This window comes from Pezoporus flaviventris, unplaced genomic scaffold (genome assembly GCF_033815535.1).
Source record: "Pezoporus flaviventris isolate CSIRO_AGI_PZ_B2104156 unplaced genomic scaffold, CSIRO_AGI_Pfla_v1 ptg000031l, whole genome shotgun sequence".
Classification (NCBI taxonomy): Eukaryota; Metazoa; Chordata; class Aves; order Psittaciformes; family Psittacidae; genus Pezoporus; species Pezoporus flaviventris.
The window spans coordinates 46,496,744-46,521,794 of record NW_026892579.1 but is presented as its reverse complement, the minus strand read 5'-3'; the positions used below and the strand labels follow the sequence as shown (position 1 = coordinate 46,521,794).

The 25,051-nt window shown below is 39.9% G+C and overlaps 1 protein-coding gene across 4 annotated transcripts in view; it reads left to right on the top strand.

Annotated features, from left to right (window-relative positions):
• The window catches only part of LDAH (lipid droplet associated hydrolase), a 130,379-nt gene that overhangs the window by 39,846 nt on the left and 65,482 nt on the right, over positions 1-25,051 (top strand). For all 4 annotated transcript variants that reach the window (XM_061460909.1, XM_061460906.1, XM_061460908.1 and 1 more), the window contains one exon: positions 14,028-14,197. In XM_061460909.1, the coding sequence (XP_061316893.1) occupies positions 14,028-14,197 (170 nt within the window). The remainder of the gene's footprint in view (positions 1-14,027; positions 14,198-25,051) is intronic.

The window sequence follows — 25,051 nt, the reverse complement described above, 5'->3', positions numbered from 1 at the left end:
TAGTGAAGCCATGCTGGCTGTCACCAAGCCCCTTGTTGATTTTCATGTGCCTTAGCATGCCTTCCAGGAGAATCTGCTCCAAGATTTTGCCAGGTACAGAGGTGAGACTGACTGGTCTGTAATTCCCCGGGTAATCCATTTTCCCCTTCTTGAAAACGGGGGTTATATTTCCCTTTTTGCAGTCATCGGGAACTTCACCTGACTGCCATGATTTCTCAAATATGATGGCCAGCGGCTTCGCAACTTCGTTTGCCAGCTCCTTCAGGACCGGCGGATGGATCTCATCAGGACCCATGGACTTGTGCACATGTTTCAGAGTAACTCATTTAAATATTTACCATAATATTGTAGGGAAAGTAAAAAAGTAAAAATACTTTATTAAACAAAATATTGAGGTGATTCAGATTATTTTCCCCAGGGAAAATTCTTGAGAATCTTTTAATCCCAGACAGTTTGAAAGATATATTTGCGTAACAGAATGAAAATGAATTATCCCCATAGCCCCTTCTGTCTGAAGGTGATAGTGGTCTGGATTTGCTTTGATTATTCAGTGAAAAAGTTTATTCACTGCATAGGTTAGCTGTAGGAAGAAAGCTGATCAATATCTTTATTTATTAATAAGAATTTCTACTTTATGATACAGACCTTTGACTTAATTCTGATACCCACAAAGCTTGCAAAAAATGGTGCAGATCTTGATGGGATCACTGCTTAGAGGCAGTTTTAATTTACAGTGATCTACAGTTGTAAGACTGAGGAACCATCAGCAATGCACAGCATAATTCCAGATTATAAAAGTAATCAAGTTTGGAACATGGAGTCTTTCTGTTTGCTTGTGTTGTAAGAGTTTCCCTTTCTTTAAGGAGCAATGTAGGTGTTTCAGGGAAAGGCAGGAAACTGTAAGGCAGACTATGCAGGAAGAAGTAGCTGCAGATGGCCTCTTTCTTAGATAATCAGCTTCATTAATGAATTACTCCTACCTTTAGTGTACCTACTTAAACCTCTTAGCAACATCTGAGTAGGGACTGTGTGCTTTGAAAAATGATAAGGGACAAAATGTTACTGTGCTGTGGGCTCAGGTTGAATGAGAACATCTCAGTGCTGCTTGCTGGATGAAGAGTTTTTTCCTCCTTTTGATACTGCATGGGACTACTCTTTAAGCTAGACATTTCTTTCTAAAGGTTGAATTTTATGTTATGTGCATTTATATATTGAAAATATATAATTTACTGCAGCTATCAAGTTGTGTGGTCAAGTGGCTACTTAGTTGCCAAATTAATCCCATTGGGCTGAACATTATAGCAGTCTACTGAAATTCTCTAGAATTGCCATTGTAGTGTCTTTTTTTTTCAGAACAGAACTGTGGTTTTGTAGATATTACCACTGTGTCTTTACTGCAGGGACTCCACTGACTCCTATACTAGTTTTTACATGATTTGGAGGTAGAAGTTTTATTCTGCAGTTAATTGTGAAGAGAGCAATTTCAGTATTTCAGAATGCATGTTATTATGTATTAAATTCCACATGGCTGTATTTGGATCTGTTTGTGTAGAGTGCAAGTCAAATTTAGTTGCTGTTGTTTTAGATAGATTAAGCTGTAAAGCCTTAATTTCAGTTAGTAATGAACTATGGCTTTGATGTCTGCTAATGTAAATGAATGAGAAAATCAACTTTTGCCTGACTGTGACCCTGACCCTGACACTGCTTGTGGATTACAGGTGAATTGGTTTGCTTTCTGTGGAGTGCATCTGACCTGTGCAAAAGAAGACCAAAAAATCCTTTTTTTTGTCCCTATATTCATCTGTAATGACGTATCAGTTTTGTAATGGTGGCACTTTAGTCTCTATTTCAACTAGAAGGTAAGACTCCAAGAAAAATAAAGTCATCACAGGATCTTTGGCATGTTGCCATACTTGCTGAGGACTGAGAAGGTAGTGAAAGACAGAGCATGGAGTGCTCCTCCATCAAAATTGTGGCTTTTTCCAGTGATGCCAGACAATGCAACTCAGTGGAGAGTGTCAGATCAGAGCTAGATTCTCTGGGCTGCTGGATTCATGTCATGTCAGCCAGCAGCAGACCCCTTGTTCTTCTGAGATCCATGGGGGATCAGTGCTGGCACTCGCTGAGACACCATTGCTTCCCCTTGCTGTCATCTTGTACTCCTGGTGCAAAAAGGAGCCCAAACAGAGACTTAGAAGGCTTTTCAAGGCAGGTAGTGATTGAAAGCACTTGTTGAGAGCTGTGAGGTAGCACTGGATTAGTGGAAGGTGTCCCTGCCTGTGGCAAGGGGGTTGGAACTAAATGATCTTAAGGTCCTTTCCAACCCAAACCATTCTGTGATTCTATGATTTTGCATATGTTTTGAGCTACATCTCACAGTGCTGGCAGCACAGGGTCATGTCTTCTGCTGGAATAAACTGTCATAGCTCTTTGCATTTAGCAGTACAGCACCAGATTGTATCATCAGGGAATCTAAGATAAGAAGTTTGCAAACTTCTTATAATCCATCAGTTTTGAAGGATACCCATCAAAGATAGAAAGACATTATTTTTGCTTGAGTGGATTCTTAGTCCTTAAAATAAAAGGATGCTAGAGAGTATTGTTAAATAATTTGGATCTGTTTACTGCAGGTAGTTATTCTAATTACTTAATTTCACATTTCCACTGATAAATGAAGATAGAAACCTCCACTTCCCTTTATGCTTCTATTAAAATAGTATAAGCCAAGATTAATATACACAAGAGTAAAGAAAAAGGTCTAAGTTATACTGAGTGCCATCCTAATGCCATTATAGTAACTAGCCAAGTAAGAAATGTGTTTAGTGTTACTCTATTAAAGATTGTGTTATTTCAGTATTATTCTGAAGTCATACTTAGTTGAATGTTTCAGTCTTGGCCTATATCACAGTTCTAAATAAAATTTTGAGGTGGATTTTCAAGAGAAATCAGGAATATCCTATCAAGTTTGGATCCAGCTCAGCTTGCATTCAGTAGAAGCCTCAAGCACTTCAGAAAATGTCACCCATTGTTCTGTGTGATTGCTGTGAAGTACAAGATCTGTACTGTTATTTGTGTGCCCCCAGGTGTATTCTTAGCTGCCTGCTTTTTCCCCTTTTCCCCTCATAACACTGAGGCATGCTCCTTGTCATTTTCTCCGACTTTAAAAATAATTCTTTTTATTCCCTGTCTGTGGAATAACATGGGCTGTCTTACTTGGCCAGCTGTTTTATTTTGCTTCAAACTTCATCTCTCCCTTGTCTGCTCTCAGTCCCTCTTTCTCTATTTGTATCTGCTTAAACTTCCCAAAGTTTTGAAGTGCTGTTTTCAATAGGTGTGACTATTGGACTTGCCTACTGCGGTGCAACACTTCACCTACTGTACACCAACTGAATCAATGACTGTGAAGTGATATTCATCCATTTTTATTCCCTTCAACACTCACAATTTCCACTATCTTTTCTTTACTTCCTGTGCTGTATCTACCCAGTCTTGGTGATTTGCAGAACATTACTCTCTTGTTTTTCTTCCATTGTTAAACTGTACAAATGCAAGTTGTTGTTGTAATATGCTATTTACTAAAGTTGATTTTAGTTGCTTCATTCTGTAAGAATGCCTCCGTTTCAAGACTAAATTTTTGTCATGTTAAATTAGAAGATGTTAGATCTGGCCAAGCATCAAAAGGTATTGATGCTAATATGTTTTCCTGTAAAGAATTGCCTTAAGGATCAGTGTGCTTTCTATACATTATTCTTAGACTAATATGTCACATACCTCAGGCTATTGGTGCACGGTAATTCAAATACCAGTGAAACACATTTGTCCTTGAAAAACTGGGTGATACTATTTTAGATCATATGTGAAATGAATATTCTTAAGGGAAACATGCAAGGTAGACGTTTGCAGGAGTACCACTTACTAGTCAGGCAAAGCCAGGAAAATAGACTTTGGAGAGTAAAAAGTGGGTTTGGTGGGGGCTGGACTGATTTTTGCATCTTAGTGGTTTTTGTGATGTAAGCCAAACAAATCAGCAATATAATGGAAATGGCAAGATTTTCTCTGTATTGCTTGGACAGACTTTATTGATACAATGATCCTATCATGAGGCTCAGACTAAATGTAGAGCTCTTTCAGGCAGAAGTGCGTACTTAGGTGCACACTTTCTTCTGAAGGTCTTGTTACTGACTTAATTTTCTCAACCAGCAGATCTTCAAGTAGAATCACAGAATCATAGAATCGTTTAGGTTGGAAAAGACCCTTAAGATCATTCAATCCAACCCTTAACCTAGAATCACTAAGTCACTACTAAACCATGTCCCTCAGTGCAACAACTACATGTCTTTTAAACACCTCTAGGGATGGTGATTCAACCACCTCCATGGGCATCCTGTTCCAATCTTTGACAACCCTTTGAATGAAGAATTTTTTCCTAATATCCAACCTAAACTTCCCCTGACACAATTTGAGGTCGTTTACTCTCATCCTATTGATTGTTATTTGTGAGACCAACACCCACCTCACTACAATCTTCTTTCAGGTAGCATAGAGTACATGAGCTCTGCTTCCTGTTATTGTTTATGAAGTCTCTGCCAATGCAAGGCTACTTCATTGCTTTCTTCATAATCTCTTCTTATTTTTTCCTGCAGTGCCAGAGAGGTGTGCTTCACTTCAGCACCTGGTATAGGAAGGCTGAGCCTGGTTATGTTGACAGCTGCTCTGGTGGCTTGTCTTTACTGTAGAGTTATTCTGGAATGCCCAGAGAGCTCAGTAGCCCAGGAAGAGTGACTTTTTCAGAGGTTCCCACTAAGCTGGTGTTACTTACTGGTTTTGTTTGGTACCTGTTTGCTCATATGTAGTCTTCCAACTATTTCAGGCTATCTTCAGTGATTCTCCCTTAATAAGCTGTGGTGGAGCTGATTCATTTTGGCATTACTGGAAGAGGGGAGAATTGCTGGAAGATTTTGAAGTGCTGCCAGTACTGAAATTACTTGTTATTTTTGCAAGTGTAGATACGCACACCTCGACATGAAATTACTTCAAAACTGGGAATAAATGGTAAAGCATAGATAAAAGCCTAACTTATGGTAAAGGGCATAGTGTTGTTTTCTTGTGCTCTGTAATTACTTGTCTCATAGAGGGTATTCTGCAACATAAAATGGTAAGCTGAGTGGGATACCTGGTGTGTTGAAATAACTGTACTCGAGTTTTACAACCAACTCAGCTACATGAAGTCTTTTTCTTGGACAGGGCTTTTAGCATCCTATTCTAGTAGAAGGTGTTCCTGCCCGTGGCAGGGGGGTTGGAATTAGATGATCTTTAAGGGCCCTTCCAAACCAAATAATTCTATGATTCTTCAAATTGATTAGTTCTGCTGGAAAGCAGTCCAAGTAGTGTGCACCCACCAAAGGTGCAGCCTAGAAGTGAAAAAAAAGAGACAAAAAAAGTCACAATGAGTTTCAAGCTCATTCCTGTATCAAGGTACATTTTACATAGCAGTCAGCCTTGGTTGTGAAGTCCCTTCCAGTTTTGTTTCTGTGGGCAAGTGTAGAAGGGAATTCACAGAGCCTTTCACTTGGCTTCATAATATACAGAAAACAAGAAATGTAACCTGAACAGTCAGCTTCCCATACGCTCAGACCTCTGCTTTTGCTCCTTGACATCACTTTATGATGGAAATTTAGATCTGCTCCTACACAGTATTGGCTGTCTGACCTCTAGCTTGCCAAGATTGTTGTTTTTTGGGTTTTGGTTTTGTTGTTTTTTGTAGTTTTTGTGGGTTTTTTTGTGAGTTTTTTGTGGATTTTTGTAGGTTTTTTTTTGTTGTTTTGGTGGGGATTTTTCTTTTTTTTTTAATAATATAGTGAAAATTCTTATAAATTGCATGTTCTGTAGTTATTTAGCTTACTGACTAATGCAGTAATTCAGAAATGCAGGTTAAATTTTTCTGGAGGCACTGATTGGTGTAGAACTGCATAATAAAACACTGTTTCATGGTGTTGGCCTTGCCAAATAGAGGATAACCAGCAAATTTCTCCTTCAAAGTTTGTACTATTATCTCATCATAGAATCATAGAACAGTTAGGGATGGAAAGGACCCCAAGATCATCTAGTTCCAACCCCCCCTGCCATGGGCAGGGACACCTCACACTAAAACATCTCGCCCAAGGCTCTCTCCAACCCAGGCTTGAGCTGCCAGGGATGGAGCATTCACAACTTCCTTGGCCAACCCATTCCAGTGCCTCATCACCCTCACAGTAAAGAACTTTGTCCTTATATCCAATCTAAACTTCCCCTGTTTAAGTTTTAACCCGTCACCCCTTGCCCTACCACTACAGTCCCTAAGGAAGAGTCCCTCCCCAGCATCCTTATAGTCCCCTTCAGATACTGGAAGGCTGCTATGAGGTCTCCATGCAGCCTTCTTTTCTCCGGCTGAACAGCCCTGATTTTCTCAGCCTATCTTCATATGGGAGGTGCTCCAGTCCCCTGATCATCCTCGTGGCCCTTCTCTGGACTTGTTCCCAAAGTTCCATGTCCTTTTTATGTTGAGAACACCAGAACTGCACACAATACTCCAGGTGAGGTCTCATGAGAGCAGAGGAGAGGGGCAGGATCACCTCCTTCAACCTGCTGGTCACAGTCCTTTTGATGCAGCCCAGGATACAGTTGGCTTTCTGGGCTGCGAGTTCACACTGAAGCTGGCTCAGCTCATGTTCATTTTCTCATCGACCAGCACCCTCAAGTCCCTCTCCACAGGGCTGCTCTGAATCTCTTCTTTGCCCAACCTGCAGCTGTGCCTCGGATTGCTCTGACCCAGGTGTAGGACCTTGCACTTTGCATGGTTGAATTTCAGTAGGTTGGCATCAGCCCACCTCACAAGCGTGTCAGGGTCCCTCTGGATGGCATTCCTTCCCTCCATCGTATCAACTGAACCACACAGCTTGGTGTCATCGGCAAACTTGCTGAGGGCGCACTCAATTCCACTGTCCATGTCACTGACAAAGATGTTGAACAAGACCAGACCCAACCCTGATCCCTGAGGGACGCCACCCCTTACTGGTCTCCAGCTGGACATTGAGCCACCAAGCACAACTCTTTGCATGTGGCCATCCAGCCAGTTCTTTATCCACCGAGTCATGCACCTATCAAACTGATGTCTCTCCAATTTAGAGACAAGGATGTCCTGCAGGACAATGTCAAATGCTTTGCCCAAGTCCAGGTAGATGATACCAACTGCTCTACCCCTGCCCATCCGTTCTGTAGCCCCATCATAGAAGGTCACCAATTTGGTCAGGAAGCATTTCCCCTTAGTGAAGCCATGCTGGCTGTCACCAAGCCCCTTGTTGATTTTCATGTGCCTTAGCATGCCTTCCAGGAGAATCTGCTCCAAGATTTTGCCAGGCACAGAGGTGAGACTGAGTGGTCTGTAGTTCCCTGGGTCATCCCTTTTCCTGGTTTTGAAAATGGGGGTTATATTTCCCTTTTTCCAGTCATCGGGAACTTCACCTGACTGCCATGATTTCTCAAATGTGATGGCCAGTGGCTTAGCAATGTCATTTGCCAGCTCCTTCAGGGCCTGCAGATGGATGTCATCAGGTCCCATGGACTTGTGCACATTCAGGTTCTTAAGATGGTCCTGACAGATATCCTCTCCTACAGTGGGCCCAAGGTCTTCATTCTCACAGTCCCTGCGTCTACCTTCTAAGACTTGGGTGGTGTGGTCAGAGCCTTTGCCAGTGAAGACTGAGGAAAGGAAGTCATTAAGTACCTCAGCCTTCTCTGAATCCAGGGTGTCCAGTTCTTCTGATAGCTTCCAGAGAGTGCCTACTTTGTCCCTAGTCTGTCTTTTATTTGTAATATACCTGTAGAATCCCTTCCTGTTATCTTTCACATCGTATCTTGGTAATAGTTTCTTTAATCAGAGGGTAGCAAGACTAAGAATGCAAAACAAAATGTTTCTGTTGGATATCTTAATTTAATAGGTTCAGTGTGCTCTTGTATTCTTTTAATAAAAATTTGGGGTTTAGTATTTGTCACGTTTATTGATTCAGTCTGTCAGACTATGCTTGTACTAATTTAAGTATAATACAGCTTCCTTTCAAAAACATATCAGGTGTTAAACAAGTGTCACAGCAATAGGTGTGTAGATAGCAAAGGAAATCAATAGTTCAACTTGTAGGTTAAGATCTTGTTAATTTTCCTATAAAGAAAATAATACATATGACCACTTCAGTTTCTTGACTAAATGGTAATTTATTTGTGGAGGATATCTTTACAAAAAGTAATTGCTCCAATAAACACTAATGAGTGGTGTGTTTATCTTAAAAGTTACATGAACAGTTCCTGAAGGGTAGTAGGGCCAGATTAAGGTCTAAGGGTTAATCTAAAACACAACACTTTAAGACGTGGTTTCTGGTGTCAGGAGGAGTTCTTCAGTATTTATTGAACATTCTTTCTCAGTTTCCATCACATTTCTTTTGGTATTTTGTTGTCTGCTGTCCTGGGTTGAGCAGTAGCAGTCATTTTTCTCCTTCTTAGTAGCTGGTGCAGTGTTGTGGTTTTGACTTTCAGCCTGGGAACAGCGCTGATAACACCAATGTTTTTAGTTGTTGCTAAGTAATGTTTACTGTGACCAAGGACTTTCTGAGTCTCATGCTCTGCCAGGGAGGAGGGGAAGCCAGAAGGAAGCAGAGACAGGACACCTTACCCAAACTAGATAAAGGGGTATTCCATACCACAGCACATCATGCCCAGTATATAAACTGAGGGCAGTTACCTAGAAGGGCTAGATCACTGCTCTGTTGGGCTGGGTATCAGTTGGTGGGTGGTGAGCAGCTGTATTCTCTTCCCTTGTTATTTCCCTTACCATTGTTACTATTGATGGCAGTAGCAGTGGTTTGTGTTATACCTTAGTTACTGGACTGTTCTTATCTCAACCTGTGGGAGTTACATTCCTTCGATTCTCCTCCCCATCCCTCTGGGAGCAGGGGGTGGAAAGCTGGGGGAGGGTGAGAGAGTGGGCTGCGTGTTTTTTTCTGGGTTGCCAACTGTGCTTAAACCATGACACTTGCTCATACAAATTATCCAGGGTTCAGTAATCAGATGAAAGATTGAGTGAAGAATTCAGGCTTTAAGGAGTGTATCTTTAGGGAATGTGTTTTCTTAGCACATTTGCCCATACTAGACCTACAAACCTGAAATCTCAGGTTTTAAGTTTGCAGTTGCATTTAAACATTTTCGAATGGCATCATTCAATTATAAGGCATTTGCTATAAGAACAGAACCAATCAAATGATTTATTTAATTTCCAGAATTAGACTTCTGACTATGCATGGCAGTTTAACAGGTAATCCTCCCAGGTACTTTAGTTGCAGGGTTACTTTCTGTCTGTCACTACATGAAGGCAAGATAAAACTTTCCATGGGTTGCTCCATCTAAACAGTAGTTCCTCAGCCACAGCTGCTGCTCTTCTCACCAGTGTTTGTATGGTTTTGTCATGAAAAAAGGAGGCGGGGGCATAAAGTCTAAAACACTTGGTGCTATATGATGGTCACACTTAGGGTATTTGATGGAGACTAAGTGGACTTAACCTGACCCTGAGCTTAACCTGTCCTGAACTTTTTGGTTGGCCGTACTTGATGCTCTGTGCCTTTCATTTTCATATGCTTTGATATCATCACTGACCTTTCAGTATCTTTTCACTTACTGTTTTTCTTCCTCTCGATACTTTCGTGTGATATTATTGTATTTTCATGTGTTTAAACTTGTTATTTCTTCTTGCTGTTAATAGCAGTATGGTGATGTCACACAGCTGAAATGAGTAGTGTCTTCAGAGGCAGAGGTGAATCTTTTTTCAGTGCCCTCGGTCTCAAGATACTTGTCCTTACCCTGTAAGAAGTCCAGTTCTGAAAATTCTTGACCACAAGAGTTTATACAGGTGGTTCATTAGAGTTTGTCCTTAGATATACTGGGATTACCTCCTGCAGTAAATGACCCAGAGAAGAAGAAGATAGAGTGTGGGTAGGACTGTGGGTTTTACCACCCTTTCCTTCATAGCATATAATTACAAGTCAATTTTTCACACAGTTCCTTGCTTGTTCATGAGTAGTTTGGAGGCCTTGTGTATGAGCAGATCCTGGAACAGACTTTAAAGTAATGTCATAACAAGTGTCCATACGTACTGAGCTCAAATATTCAGTCATCTGTTGACTGGGATAATTTGGAGTTTGGATGCACAAGCATTCCCTTGTGAAATTAGGGAAGTACAATGGCATGCAGAGATTATATGCACAAATTTGAATGCAGTGTTGGAAAATCTAGCCTTCACTGTCTTTTTGAATCATCCATTAAAAAGGAGTGTATGATTTTTTTTTTTTTGAGACTTTAATGAAAGGCTAGATTTTATGAACCTCCAGTCTAAGGCATGTTCATAGAACTGATACACTTTTTTTTGTCTGCCTCAGAATTTCCAGTGCATACACAGCAGAAAAACAAACAAACCCAGTTCTCTGTTATTTCCCTGAAAACCGAAGTCCTCTTTCCTAGCAAGATTAACTTGTCTACTAATCTTAGAGCAAGCACTTTATTTTAATCTGTCATTGTTTTCTGACTGTGGGTTTAGCAAAGGTCAGAAAAAGAGATTCATTAAAGTGATGGCCCATTTGTTTTTCCGAAAGCACATCAGAAGATTAATACTTTGCCAAAGAAAATAAAGAAATGCCGTATTTCTTTTAATACACTTCAACTAAATAAAGTCTTGAAATCACATGCCTTGGCCTGAATGGGGTGTTTACAGCATAAGGTACAAGTCATATAATTTCTGCTATCTGAAAGCTGCTTAAATGAGCTCTCCTTCAGCCATGCCATTTATTCCACACCTTCAGGTGAAGTAACTCTGGTCCCTTCTCTGATGTAGAGTCATTGGAGAGCTGACTGCCAGTGTGTTTATGCAAGTCTGTTTGCTTATACAAAGATCCCATTTAAGCTTCTCCACCCAAGAAATTCATGTTGATTTTGGATAATCCCTGGGTGATTTTATTCTGTAAAATAAATAAATCTTCCAAACTTGTGATGCAGCCCAGCTCTCACATAGTTTGGACTCTTACAAGTGTAGCATTTGTGTTGAGGAAACATGAAATGACACTAGGCATGGGCAATTTTATATTTATCCAGAAGGAAGATAGGATGCGTATTTCAGCTTCAGGTTACATGATGCTGAAGTTTCACCTGGTGAGTGCAGGGTCAGTCGGTGATGAGGAGAATTTGGCATGTGTCTCGCCAGACCCCACGCTGCACGCTCATTCTCCAGTGCAGCTTCTCTAGGAGTAATGCCAACTTGATTTGACTTGGCAACAAACCAGTATTTTAGAAGAAAAGTTGTGTTAAACAGCTAAAACAATTCTCTGGGGTCAGCACTGGCTGTCAGGTCTTGCTTTCATTCTGAGAGAGATTTTATGTGGATGTAACATAGGCCAGTAGATGTGGGAATCTGAGCATTCTTGCTCTGAGTGGTGCTGAGCAAGACTGTGCTGAGGATGGTTGGGCCAAGTGCAGTAGAATGGGTCTCTGTGATCATCATCAATCATAACTAACCCATCCAATTAAAAATTGCTTCTGCAAGTTCAACTCTCCCCTGCTCCATTAAGGAAGCACCAGTGACAGGTTTGAATTGAGTGTGCTCAAGTCCTAAACTAAAGTCTGGCCAAATGCAAGGGGGAAGTAGGTCTTATTTTCACTCTACTCTTAATCCTCACCTTTATCCTTGGGGTTCTTGCTTTGGCAACAAAACTGATTGTGAACAGGCTAAAACCAATAATAGCTATGAATGTGTTGCCCTGAATCTCTGTGCTGCTATTTATTAGGTAACTAAACATCAGATTAGATATCTAGCATATTAACAACTAATGAACTGTATTTATCTAACACAGCTACCCACATTAACTTGGAAAATGTTGAGACTGGTCTAGACTGTTTTTGCTGTATTTTTTAATTGCATTACAGCTAAGTTCAGCACCTCATATAGCAGAAATTGATTTCATGTGGTGAAAAGCAGTTGTTAGTCTCCTGAGACTGAACAATACAAATACAGGTTTGTTTTGTTTCCCCCTTGGTTTCTGGGGTTTTGCAAACCATGAGTTCTGAAGAAGATTTATAGACCTGTTTTCTCTCCTTCCTTTTGCTTTAACGTGGAAATAAGCTGAAATTATTGTAAAATCACTTATTCTCAAGAATTGAAGCTGTGAATGGAATGACAAACGTTAAAAGAAGTGCTGATAAATCACTGGAGATGGCAGTGCTTGAGTAAAACAATACGGAAATGGTAGTAAATATTTACAAGGGAAAACTGACCTGCTCAACCCAACACACAGTAATGTAAATATGCTCAATGTAACATCCTCTTTCACTTGTTGCTGCATCCTGCAGGCCATTGTATTTCTAGTATTCTGTGTTTTATGTGAGTTATATTTACCCTTAATTAGACTTGCAATGTAGACAGCCCTCTCCTACATGAGGTTGAGCTCCTGTGTAAATGAAAAGGAAAGACAGCTTATGCTAAAAATAGAAATTAAGTTTAAAAAACTTGTTTTGGCCTTAGGCTTTTATTTAGAGCTTCAGAAAACAGAAAAAGCTCTTTGTTTTCTGTTACTTGTAGAAAGCATAATAAGCAAAATATTATTTCTAATCTAATTTTACATTCCTTGAGTGTGTTTTAGTAAACCCCTTTTTCATTTAGAGTAAACTACTCTAAATTGTGCTCAGGTATGACCATTAGTAGCTTTCATAGAAATACTAGTTTAATTGAAGGACTTCTTTGTTATGACCTTTAATAATCTAAGCTTAATAAAAAAAGCTATCATGACACATTCTAGAGCAATTATTTTGCTTCAAAAGGTTATATTTCATGCAAATGATCAACAAAGCAATATAGTGCCAGCCTACTTAGGCTACCACTTAATATTGTCACTGCCAAAACCCCAATAATTTCACAGCAGCAGCATTATTAATTTTTAGTTTTTGAGGTTATTGGCCAATTGCCATCAAACTTCTTACATGTGGATTAAAAGACCAATCAGCCTTCCTAATTCGATAAGCTGTGTTCATAGTCATAGGCAGTTAACTCCATGTTTTTCTCCAAGCGGTGTGAAACCAATTGCATCTGAAATGGATCTGTGGTGCTATGTAACTTTCTTTTACAGTAGTTTTTCAATGCATCTCCATCCTTTTAATGTATGTGCCTTTTCAGTATGTCTGCCTTATGGATAATTTCTTCCACATCTGTTTTTCACATAGGGAACTGATGCAGAGGACATAAAAGAAGCCAAGTGGGAAGTTAAACACCTAATACTAGGTGGGCTGGTTAGGGCACCACTTCTGTTAGCTGTTCCTCATATTGCATGATTATCTAGAACCGTGAAACTCTAAGTTGGTCTTTTGTGGCTGGACTGACAATAAAAACCTGCCTAAATAAGAGTAGTTTATGTAATTGCTGGTGTTCTATGTTGACACTTATAAATTTCATATTATTCCTTGCTCCATTGGACTTTTTTGTGCATTTTTATTTTAAAACAGGAGATTTTGAATATCTGAAGGTTCTTGGTGCATGATAACATATGTGACAGTTTGTCTTGAGTGAAGGGACTTTTATTCCTAGGCAGTTTTGCTGTTGTAGGTTCTGATCTCACAATAATTTAGTCTGGATTGATTTAAGCTGATTCAATGCCTTGAGTTTGGTCTTGTTCTGAATGAAGGGGATCCAATGCTAGATGAAGTGCAGTGAAGCTTTACGTGTATCCGTATCCTTCCCTGGCTCCCTAGCTGCACATCTTCACAAGTCTTCACATCCTGTATGTGTGATTCATCAGTCTGTGTTTACCCGTGGTAATTAAAATGAAATTTTTAAGATCAGTGGGTTGGTTTATGTGTTTAATTGTTTGTTATTTCAGAATTCTCAAAAAAAAAGTGGGAAGAAAAAAAGTTGAAATTTTTGAATTTCTGTCGTTAAAACAAAACACTTTTTTTCTTCTATGTTTCAGACACAGATATTAAGGAGCTAGAGGATGTTTTTGGACTTAATGGACAAGTAGAGCATAAGCTGAACTTCCTCAAAAAGAATGTATCAAAAGATATAAAGCTGATACTGATTGCTCATTCTATTGGTTGCTACATTACACTGGAGATGATGAAGCGAGCATCAGAACTTCAGGTACATTTATCTTATAGAATGGAGTTACATTATTAGCAAAGCAGTGCATGTGCTTAGCCTGTGGGTAATGCTGTGTCTTCCCTGTGGAAGCTATTCTGCTATACACAAAATTTCAGTTAAAATCAAATAAAATCATTAATTACTAATCCAAATAACATATAATAATGTAGCTGGATGTAAAATAAAGTCTTGACTCTGAATTTGGACCTTTAAGTCACGGAATTATAGAATGGTTTCAGTTGGAAGAGACCTTAATGATCATCTAGTTCCAACCCCCTGCCACAGGCAGGGACAACTTCTGCTAGACGAGGTTGCTCAAAGCCCTGTCCAACTTGGCCTTGAATACTACCAGAGATGGGACAGCCACAGCTTCTCTGGGCACCCTGTGCCAGTGCCTCACCACCCTCAAAGTAAAGAATTTTTTCCAAATATCTAACCTAAGTCTACTCTCTTCTACTTTTTTTCTTTTGAAATGCTGGTTTATTATAAATAATAATGGTGATATGTGGTATATTTAGGAAATTCTTGTTGAATTCTCATCATTACATGTTTTATAAATATGAGGGTTCTTAATGACTTCTTTGCCTCGGTCTTCACTGGCAAATGCTCTGATCAAACCACCCAAGTCTTGGAAGGCAGACGCAGGGAATGTGAGAAAGAAGACCTTAGGCCCACTGTAGGAGAAGATCTGGTTGAAGACCATCTCAAGAACCTGAATGTGCATAAGTCCATGGGACCTGATGAAATCCATCTGCAGGCCCTGAAGGAGCTGGCAAATGACATTGCTAAGCCACTGGCCATCATATTTCAAAAATCATGGCAGTCAGGTGAAGTTCCCGACAACTGGAAAAAGGGTATTATAACCCCCATTTTCAAAAAGGGGAAAAAGGATGATCCAGGGAACTACAGACCACCTGCAGGTCTCTGTAGGTGGTGTGTAAATGGGTGACCTACAGGACCTACAGTCTCACCTCTGTGCCCTGCAAAATCTTGGAGCAGATTCTCCTGGAAGGCATGCTAAGGCACATGAAAATCAACAAGGGGCTTGGTGACAGCCAGCATGGCTTCACTAAGGGGAAATGCTTCCTGACCAAATTGGTGGCCTTCTATGATGGGTCTACAGAATGTATGGGCAGGGGCAGAGCAGTTGATATCATCTACCTGGACTTGGGCAAAGCATTTGACACTGTCCTGCAGGACATCCTTGTCTCTAAATTGGAGAGACATCAGTTTGATAGGTGCACGACTCGGTGGATAAAGAACTGGCTGGATGGCCACATGCAAAGAGTTGTGCTTGGTGGCTCAATGTCCAGCTGGAGACCAGTAAGGGATGGCGTCCCTCAGGGATCAGGGTTGGGTCTGGTCTTGTTCAACATCTTTGTCAGTGACATGGACAGTGGGATTGAGTGCGCCCTCAGCATGTTTTCTGAGGACACCAAGCTGTGTGGTTCGGTTGATACCCTGGAGGGAAGGAATGCCATCCAGAGTGACCTTGACATGCTTGTGATGTGAGCTGATGCCAGCCTTAAGAAGTTTAACCATGCCAAGTGCAAGGTCCTACACCTGGGTTGAAGCAATCCGAGGCACAGCTACAGCTTGGGCAGAGAAGAGATTTAGAGCAGCCCTGTGGAGAGGGACCTGGGGGTGTTTCTTGATGAGAAGCTTAACATGAGCTAGCTTCAGTGTTCACTGGCTGCCCAGAAAGCCAACTGTATCCTGGGCTGCATGAAAAGGAGCGTGACCAGCAGGTCGAAGGAGGTGATCCTGCCTCTCTACTCTGCTCTCGTGAGACCTCACCTGGAGTATTGTGTGCAGTTCTGGTGTTCTCAACATAAAAAGGACATGGAACTTTGGGAACAAGTCCAGAGAAGGGCCACGAGGATGATCAGGGGACTGGAGCACCTCCTGTATGAAGACAGACTGAGAAAGTCAGGGCTGTTCAGCCGAAGAGAAGGCTGCGTGGTGACCTCATAGCAGCCTTCCGGTAGCTGAAGGGGGGCAATAAGGATGCTGGGGAGGGACTCTTCCTTAGGGACTGTAGTGGTAGGGCAAGGGGTGATGGGTTAAAACTTAAACAGGGGAAGTTTAGATTGGATATAAGGACAAAGTTCTTTACTGTGAGGGTGATGAGGCACTGGAATGGGTTGGCCAAGGAAGTTGTGAATGCTCCATCCCTGGCAGTTCAAGGCCAGGTTGGAGAGAGCTTTGGGTGATATGGTTTAGTGTGAGGTGTCCCTGCCCATGGCAGGGGCGTTGGAACTAGATGATCTTGGGGTCCTTCCCATCCCTAACTATTCTATGATTCTGTGGTTCTATAAACAGATCACTAAACGCTTGGGAATTACATTATGTAACTACACTAAAAATTAAGACTGGTTATGATTTTAATACTAGCATCTTATCTCAAGGGAAGCAGATTGCTGGCTATACATGGGGAAATGTATGGAGAGAATAGTAATACAAATTCTGATGAGTACTGGTATGAAGTACATTGTTTTTAAAATTTTATACATGTTCATATATCATTGCTTCTACAACTCGGTCTTAGTTTGTGTAACCTGGTAAGTATGAGAGGTGTTACTGCATGTTCTTGTGTATCTGAACATTTTTCTTTGTCGCTCTGAAGCAGTAAGAAGGCTGATGTAGGACACTGTTCTTGCACCTCTATAAATGGCCAACTGTTAGTGCTCAGTAAAAAGTCACTCTGCTAGCAGATGGTGAATGAAGAATACTGAATTTTTATTCTTAAACTTTCACTCTTGCTAAATCATTGACTCTTCCTTTACATTATAATATCTTCAGTGGAAGGAAGTGCACTGTTATCGTAAGGTCTCTGTTTAATATAGGCATGAGTAGTTCCTTCCACTTCTTCATAACCGTTTCTGTTGCATGTCTAAGTTTTTTTTTTTCCTTTAAAGGAAACAGCAACTAAAAATGTGAAACTTGAGGTTAACTGATTTCATTTTCACAGGCATATTTGACTTAATGATTATAAGCAAGGGCATTTTTTTGAGAGAACTTTTATTGCTATTTTATCTTTTCAAGAGGGAGTGCTTTAGAAAGTGTACACAGTAATTTGTCCAAAAATACCAAGTTTTCTTTGGTCAGCATCTGTACAGTCTTTATTGCACAAACGGTTTTATCTGGTTTCAATTCAGCTATAAATTGTTGAGTGATTTTTTTTTTTTACACCTGGCTCACTGGATGCTGGCAGCTTGCTATTTATCAGTGTTTTGAAAAGTAGGTATCTTTGAGACAGTCTCAGACTGCATGATGCACTGTGTGCATGAAGTTAACTTATAACAAGCTAACATTTAAGATGCATTTAACAATAGAAAATATTTGTGTAAGCCAAAGTGTTGTGCAACCTTTGTCCCTTTGCCAAAAATAAGTTAACTGTTAGGTTTTATAACATATGAAGTGTGATAATAAGAAACTTGTGTTTCCATCTCTCCCTTTATTTTTACTGGAATATTTGATTCCCACAAGATTTTGAGCACATGTGTGTATTTTAGTAGCTAGATCGTTTGACTTTATTTTTGTATAGTTCTTACATGATACTCTTCTATGACATGAGTTTTGGTTTTGGTCTTAAATTCTCTGCTTTAAGTGCCTTTGATTGCTTACACTTTATTATTCTGAGCCAGAGGTTAATGTGTTGTATTTATTGTACAAATAATTCAGTAAACGTTTATATTTGGAGTGTATGTTTGATTTTTGTTACCTAATTTAAACCCTTTTCACAATCTATACAAATAGAGACTAGATTGTCTCTTTCTTATACGATGATGACAGAACCTGATGCACTTGAGCTAGCATGCATAAAAAGGAGAAAGTGATATCTCTTTCTCTCTCCTTCTTGGTTGCTCTTCAGCTTTTGAATGCTGCTAATTTCTTGGGGCCCTTGTGCTCTGCAGGTGAAAGGGTACTGTGGGTTTTTCTTTTTAAATTCCTGTGAAATAATTCTTTCTTATTTAATGAACATAAAAACGAATTGGGAATTCCCAGTTTACCCACGAATAAATTCAGTTTTGGACCCGGTCTATTTTCCTACTGGTTATCAGGGAGGCTTCTGTTAATGGTTTCTTCAGGAGACCCCTTAACACAAGCTTAGGTTGATGTCTTTAGCTAAGTCTGATTCGTAGAGAAGGGCCACACAGGTTACATTCTTATTTGTAACTAACTGGGGCTGCTGCATGTATTTGAGTACTGGGCCAGCTATGCAGTGACGTTTTTTAACTAGTTTTTAAGAGACTTTTTGGCATCTAGCAACTCCCAGGCAACACTCTGGCATAGTTCTGGGCTTGGCAGTGGCCCAGGACCATTCCCAGTAGTTAGCAAACGTCCTGTTTTGGGGCAGAGGGGAAATTCAGCCATGTGGACGCAGACCATCCTATGCCATCCTATTCAATGACAGGACCAGGCAATAGTTCCTCGCTAGTCTGTTTGCTGGTATACATCTGACTATGAATGATTCTCAGCTATCGTGGTGGAGCATCGAATCTTAGCAAGATTCATCTCTTCATGGGAAGTAGAGCACCCAGAGTTTGCCAGACTGCTAAAAAATTTTGACACTGGGAAGGAAAAACGTTAATCAGCCTTATTCTGTGGAGATGGAAAAAGGCAATAATGTACAGCTTGCTTGATGCTTGGTCTTAACCTCATAATTTTCTTTGCTTTTCATTCATGCAGCAGAACTGAAAAATGAAGCTGAGTGACAAAATTATTTTCTCAGTTGTTGGAGACTGAGCCTAATTCATAAATATGCTATATCCTTCAAGCATTCTCTTAAAAAATGCAAATCCTTACTTGGAGGATCTCCTTGTGCTTTGTTGGCTACACTACTGAATACTTCCTAAAACACTCTGTTTTATCATTAATTTAATTGAAAGATTGACACAATTCATTGCTATGAATTATTTTCAGTGAAATTCAATCAGTTACAGTATTGCTCTTTCATTTGCAGTGATGCTTTTGAAATGCCAGCCCCTTTGTGATAATAAATTAACATTTATTACTGAGTGAAACGATCATATAATGTATGCATTGCTCTTCCTATAAACATTGTTGAGGAGAAAGAGTTTAAAACCTCTGATTATGTACCAGTTTCTGTATTATATAATTCAAAACCACTCATTGCTACTGCATCACAGTGGTGCAAAAGAATATTGGGCATTGCTAGAACTTGGTTGATGTCATAAATGATAGGTAACAAAGCAAAAATTGGAATAGTTACATGTGAAAATGTTCACACCTAGGAAACCCTGTCACATCATTTCTGTGCACACATTTATGTACATCTGCCTTCTCTTTCCTTCACCGTGTCCTCTTTCAAACAAATCTTTTGGTCTCTAATTTCTTTTGAGGATTCTGATGAGCATAGCAAATGACATAGTTCACATTTAATGATTGCACAAGTTTATACAGTAACATAACCATATTTTCATGTTTTTTTTCTTTTGCTTGCACACAAATTGCATTCAGGTCTTTCACTTGAGGAACTACGACTTGTTCAGGGTCTGGAAATGTATGTAGCTTAGAAGGTTTCTGCAATGTGTCTTATTCTTGGTAAATCAGTACTGACTTTTACCCAGGAGGTGACTGTCCCCTAACTGAGCTTTCTTGAGTTAAGCAAGCATTTTTTCATTGCTGACTATTCGAAATTATTTTGTGATGTGTAAAGTGTTGGTGGTATTCATTCCCTTTTATGAATAAATTAAACACACCTAACAGGATGTACCAGGCATTTTTTGTTAACCTTTTGAATTGCTGAAATTGGCTGTACATCCCTGCTGTTGGTTTTCTGCCTGTTTAGCCAGTTTCTAATCCATAGAAAAATGTTTCCCTCATCTCTTATTAGTATTATTAGGGGTCACAGGGATTGAATGACATCAATGGGAAGCATTTTGCTGGAGCTTTTTGAATTTAATTATTTTAGATGATGCTCCTATATGTACATTGTAGCTTTATTTTTTTTTTTTTTTTAATTTTTCAAAATATTTAGTTAAAAAAGTGAAGGAGCTTTCAGCTATAAAGCATTATTGTTATTTCTGAAGTTCGAGTTTGTCATTCCAAAGTTTCTATTGTTGCATTGTTAGTAATATGGGGTCTTTTGTTACCTTCAGTGCTCCCCTAAATCACACGTCTCTGTGACATACGTAGTCATCAGAACCAAAAGGCCATGTTCCATCTGTTGTGAACAGCTTGCTTGGAAACATTGATGGCCTACAGGTGCACAACAGGATGACAGATGTCACAACTCTGTTAGCCTGTTAGCTTTTTTTTTTTTATTTTTCCTTTGTCTGCTTTGTCATGCTTACCTGCAGCCCTTTGCAAATCATCTTAGTGAGAGAAGACATCTCTGCACATAGCTCTTCTGACAATGACATTGATTGGGATATAAAATTTCAGAAAGAATCTTCTCTGCCATCTCTTGGCTGCGGAATTTCTGGTTTTTGGTGTGTGTGAGAAATTAACTATATATATAGAAGTTGTTTGTTTTAAAATAACCTTTACTAAAACAGTGAAAAATGGCAATCGATAGTTTTCATTGCAGTGTACTTGTGTATGCAACATAATATGCAATAAGTAATTACTCATGAAAAAAATAAATCTCTCAACAATGTCTATCCATAAATACCTTTTTTGCAGTAAGGTGGAATATGAAGTTTAAAACAAATTAGCTATTCCTGAATAAGTCATGTAAAACATTCTGATAATAAACCAAATGTCTTTTTCTGATACAACTTAATGTTTATTAAAAATAACACTTTTGAATGTATTCTAGATTCATTCTGGACATGAGTATTCATTCACCCATGAAGTTATTCGAGTATATTTCCATGTTTAGATATTCTTTCCTCGGGCTTTAATTTACCAAGTCTGTTGGGAAACAACAGTCTGTAAGTTATCAAAGCTTTTCCAAAGTTTACTGGCAGAGATAATCCTCTTTTTGAAATACAGTTTCCCAAAGACACAAGCTTCAAGTAGGTGGGTTTTATTTTGCTAGTGTTGACAAATACATAATTGGCCATCATAGCAAAAAGATCCCACCTGCTAAACAAGTTGTATTTCACATCTTTTTGTGCAATAAGAATAGTTACTTATGGGGAGGGAGGAAAAAGCATGTAAGCTGGTTTTTAATGGTTTGAAATCTCACTTGGACAAATACTAGATTCTGTCACTGCTGCCTTTCTGCCTTGAATCAAGTTGATTCTTTTGGCTCTGGTTAACACCTTGTTCCTTTCTGTTGAAGTATTTGGGAGCTCCCAATAACTTTATTGAAAGTAGAATGAGGCCATAAGAGAAAGAAGCATGTCAGAATGCCTCTGCTAAGTGATTTCTTGTGATACAGAATTCAGTGTGGTGACCCATGCGTGTTAATAATTCAGTTTCAGTTGCATTGAAAGCTTGATTATGAATTTGGGAAGCACTTTCATAATGTTAGGAAAGAGAATAGTCACAATGTTTTTAAATATGGCTATTTCTACAAGAAAACAAAATTCTTTAGTCTAGAATTACTGGAAATCCACAGGGACTATGAGACTGTGAGATTAAAAGAGGGAGATTTTTTTCAACAGTGTAGGAACTACTAAGCATGTCTGACCTTTGAGATAATAACGGGGTCTTTTCAGCAGTATGAATGGATGAGGGAAAGACTGCATGAAGGCAATAACATTTGTTCAGTTTCTATTTTGCTGAGATTAGAGCCTGAGTATGTAATCCAAGACTGTACTGCATCATTACAGAAAACATCTGAAAAGACACTAATTTAGCAGGTTCTGACTTCCTTACTGCATTTTTGAAGTAGAAGAAAAATGAAAATATAAACACATGAGATAAACAGGAATATAAACATTTATTCCATTTTTGAAAGTTTTATTTAACATAATAGCATCTAATTCAAATGTTGCTTACCTAAATTAGATGACAGATGTTTAAACAGTAGTTTAAACAAAGTCAGTTTACAGAGCCATTGTGTAGGTTAACTTCTGATGATTATGAAGATTAAAAAAGTTTAGTGAACAAATTTATTTTTTACCACCTTGAATGCTCTCTTGAGAAAGTAAGCTTATGTCAGATCTTTTGAAAAGTACAGTGAGGCTGCGTAAAATAGCAGAATAGCCAGAACAGTTCTGAAGAGAGATGATGTCTTCTCTCATATAGAGGATTATACTCTGTATACCTGTGTCTAAAGCACAGCATAAACAACAGCACAGTGGAAGAATGAATAAATGTCCTTGGGTTGTGCAGCCTTGTTTTGATTTGTCCTTGCTAAGACCTGTTTGCTCTTGGTGCCTTAATGGATTGCAGTGGTGAGTGGAATATGAATATGTGGTTATGTCTAGCCGTAGGGATCATGATCTGGAGAAACAGAATGGAGAAACACTATGTTTATATTAACTTCATGTTGCTTTCAGGCTTAAATGATAAAGTGCAAAAAATCTCCATAAAACTTAAAATGAGTAAAAGACAATAACACAGACCAAATAACAACATCTGCAAAATTATCATGCAAGAAAAAAATAGATGGCTATACGTAGCAGACCTCAGAAGGGATTTGGTGCACATTTTAAAGAAACACGTATCTTGTGAAGAGAGCTGTGAATTTCTAGGCCATGATACAGAACTAAACTGGGTCTAATGTATTTTTCATCTTCAGTGCATCCATCCAGATAGATGAGCTACATACTAAAAAAAACAAAGCAAACATCAGTGGGCTGATACACACGCACATTCATCCCCCTGTAAGTGTTGCAGAAGCAAAAAAAAGACTCTTAACATGGTTTTGCACGGATTTAATAATGAGTTTTAAATTCAGCTGCCTTCAGTGAGACGTGTGTTAATTTAACTTCATGGATGTTTTAAGTTGGTCACTGAATTGGACTATTGCTATAATATGTATTTGTGGGAGTTCTTCCTATCAAATTCTAATAGATAGCAAGTCCTTGTGAGTATATACAAGGAAGCACAGGGGGTCTAAGCCAGCAGTTACACCAAAATTTGGTTTAGTTGACAGTATATACATTGTAGTCTGCATAATCCACCTTGCAACAGATGACAAAGTTCTGATGAGTGTGTTCTCTCAGTGACACCTCAGGCAATATCAGTAAATCTAGTGGAATAGGCAGTAAAGCAGGAAATATGAACTTGGTGCACATGAAACATTATGCAGCTCTCTTACATGGAAAAAGCAAGAAGGCAGATGATTTATTAAACCTGACCAACCAAAATAAGTAAGACACTGTATCTTTGAAGCATCAAGGGTGTTTCTGCAAAGAGTTGTGGAGAGATTTTTTAGTATTTCTTTAAGGAAAAAAAGAAAACAACATTCATATGAAAACCTAAGACAGACCCTTTTCTTGTTGGGGTGGGAGGCTGCAAAGGGAAGAGCAATAGTGGGTGAGTTAATGGCAAAAAAGATTTGTTAGAGAAATACTGACTTTTGACTGAGACTGACTTTTGACTGAGACTGACTTTTGACTGAGACTGACTGAGACTGACTTTTGACTGAGACTGTCGTGGTTTAAACCCAGTCAGGTAATTCGTTCGCTCACTTCCCCCCCCCCTTTCTTGCCCTCCCCCTGCTCCCGGAGGGACGGAGAGGAGAATCAAAAGAATGCAACTCCCACGGGTTGAGATAAGAACAGTTTAGTAACTAAGGTATAACACAAATCACTACTGCTACCACCAATGATAATAATGATAAAGGAAATAACAAGGGAAGAGAATACAACACCTCAGCACCAGCTGACCGATAACTCTCCCCCCAAGCCCGACCAAGCTCCGACCGATACCTCCTCCAACCCTGCAGTCTCCCAGCCCTTCCGGCTAACTCCCAGTTACATCCTGGGCATGACGTGCTGTGGTATGGAATACCTCTTTGGTCAGTTTGGGTCAGGTGTCCTGTCTCTGCTTCCTCCTGGCTTCCCCTCCCCCCTGGCAGAGCATGAGGCTCACAAAGTCCTTGGCCAAACCAAAACATCGCTATCATCTCTGTTCCTGAGCCGAAAGTCAAAACACTGCCCTGCACCAGCTACCAAGGAGGAGAAACATGACTGCTGCTGCTGAACCCAGGACATTATCCACCCCTTATTCCATACCATTCACGTCATGCTCAGATCCCACATTTTCAATATACCATCACTCTTATCTCGGTGCACTCTTATCTTAGTGCATGGACCAGTCCCTATAAAGCTGCTGCATCCATCTGGTCCATGTCAGGCTCCATCTCTTGTAACAGTCTTCCAGAGCAGGAGAGACTGTGTGCAGTGTTCACACTCGTGAATAACCTGGGCAATAGTGTCCATTGTTAAGTCCACCCCTCGATCATGAGTCCATCTCTGTGTTGCATCTCTGCTCTGATGGCCTGAAGTGCCATGGGCCCACCAGGCTTAAAATAATTCACTGTCCCCTTAAGCAGTTTCTGCAGCTTGTTGCTGGGGACTCCATACAGCTGCCTTCCATCTCCGACGCTTCCAAAGCACTGGAGGGGCCCAGTGGACTAGATACTTGCCCATACTGTCCCACACACCCTGCCACTCATGACTCTCCAGCCTTGGGGAAAACCTCTTGGTCCCCCTATATTGTCGTCTAACCCCAGACAAGACCCAAACCTGACTCTGCTTAACTTTTGAGATCAGACAAAATGGTTGTGGGTAGAACACACTCTGTATGTGTGCCAACATGCTGATCCCCATCACAATCAGCAGGCAGGTCCCAAGGATACCCAAAGGCCATTCAGAGCCTTCAGAACTCTCAAACGATGCTGCTGTACTTGTCACTGGGGCTGGTGTAGCCTCTGTGCTTGCCGGCTCTCCCACCACCAGCTTCTCTTTTCCTGAGTCCAGCTCT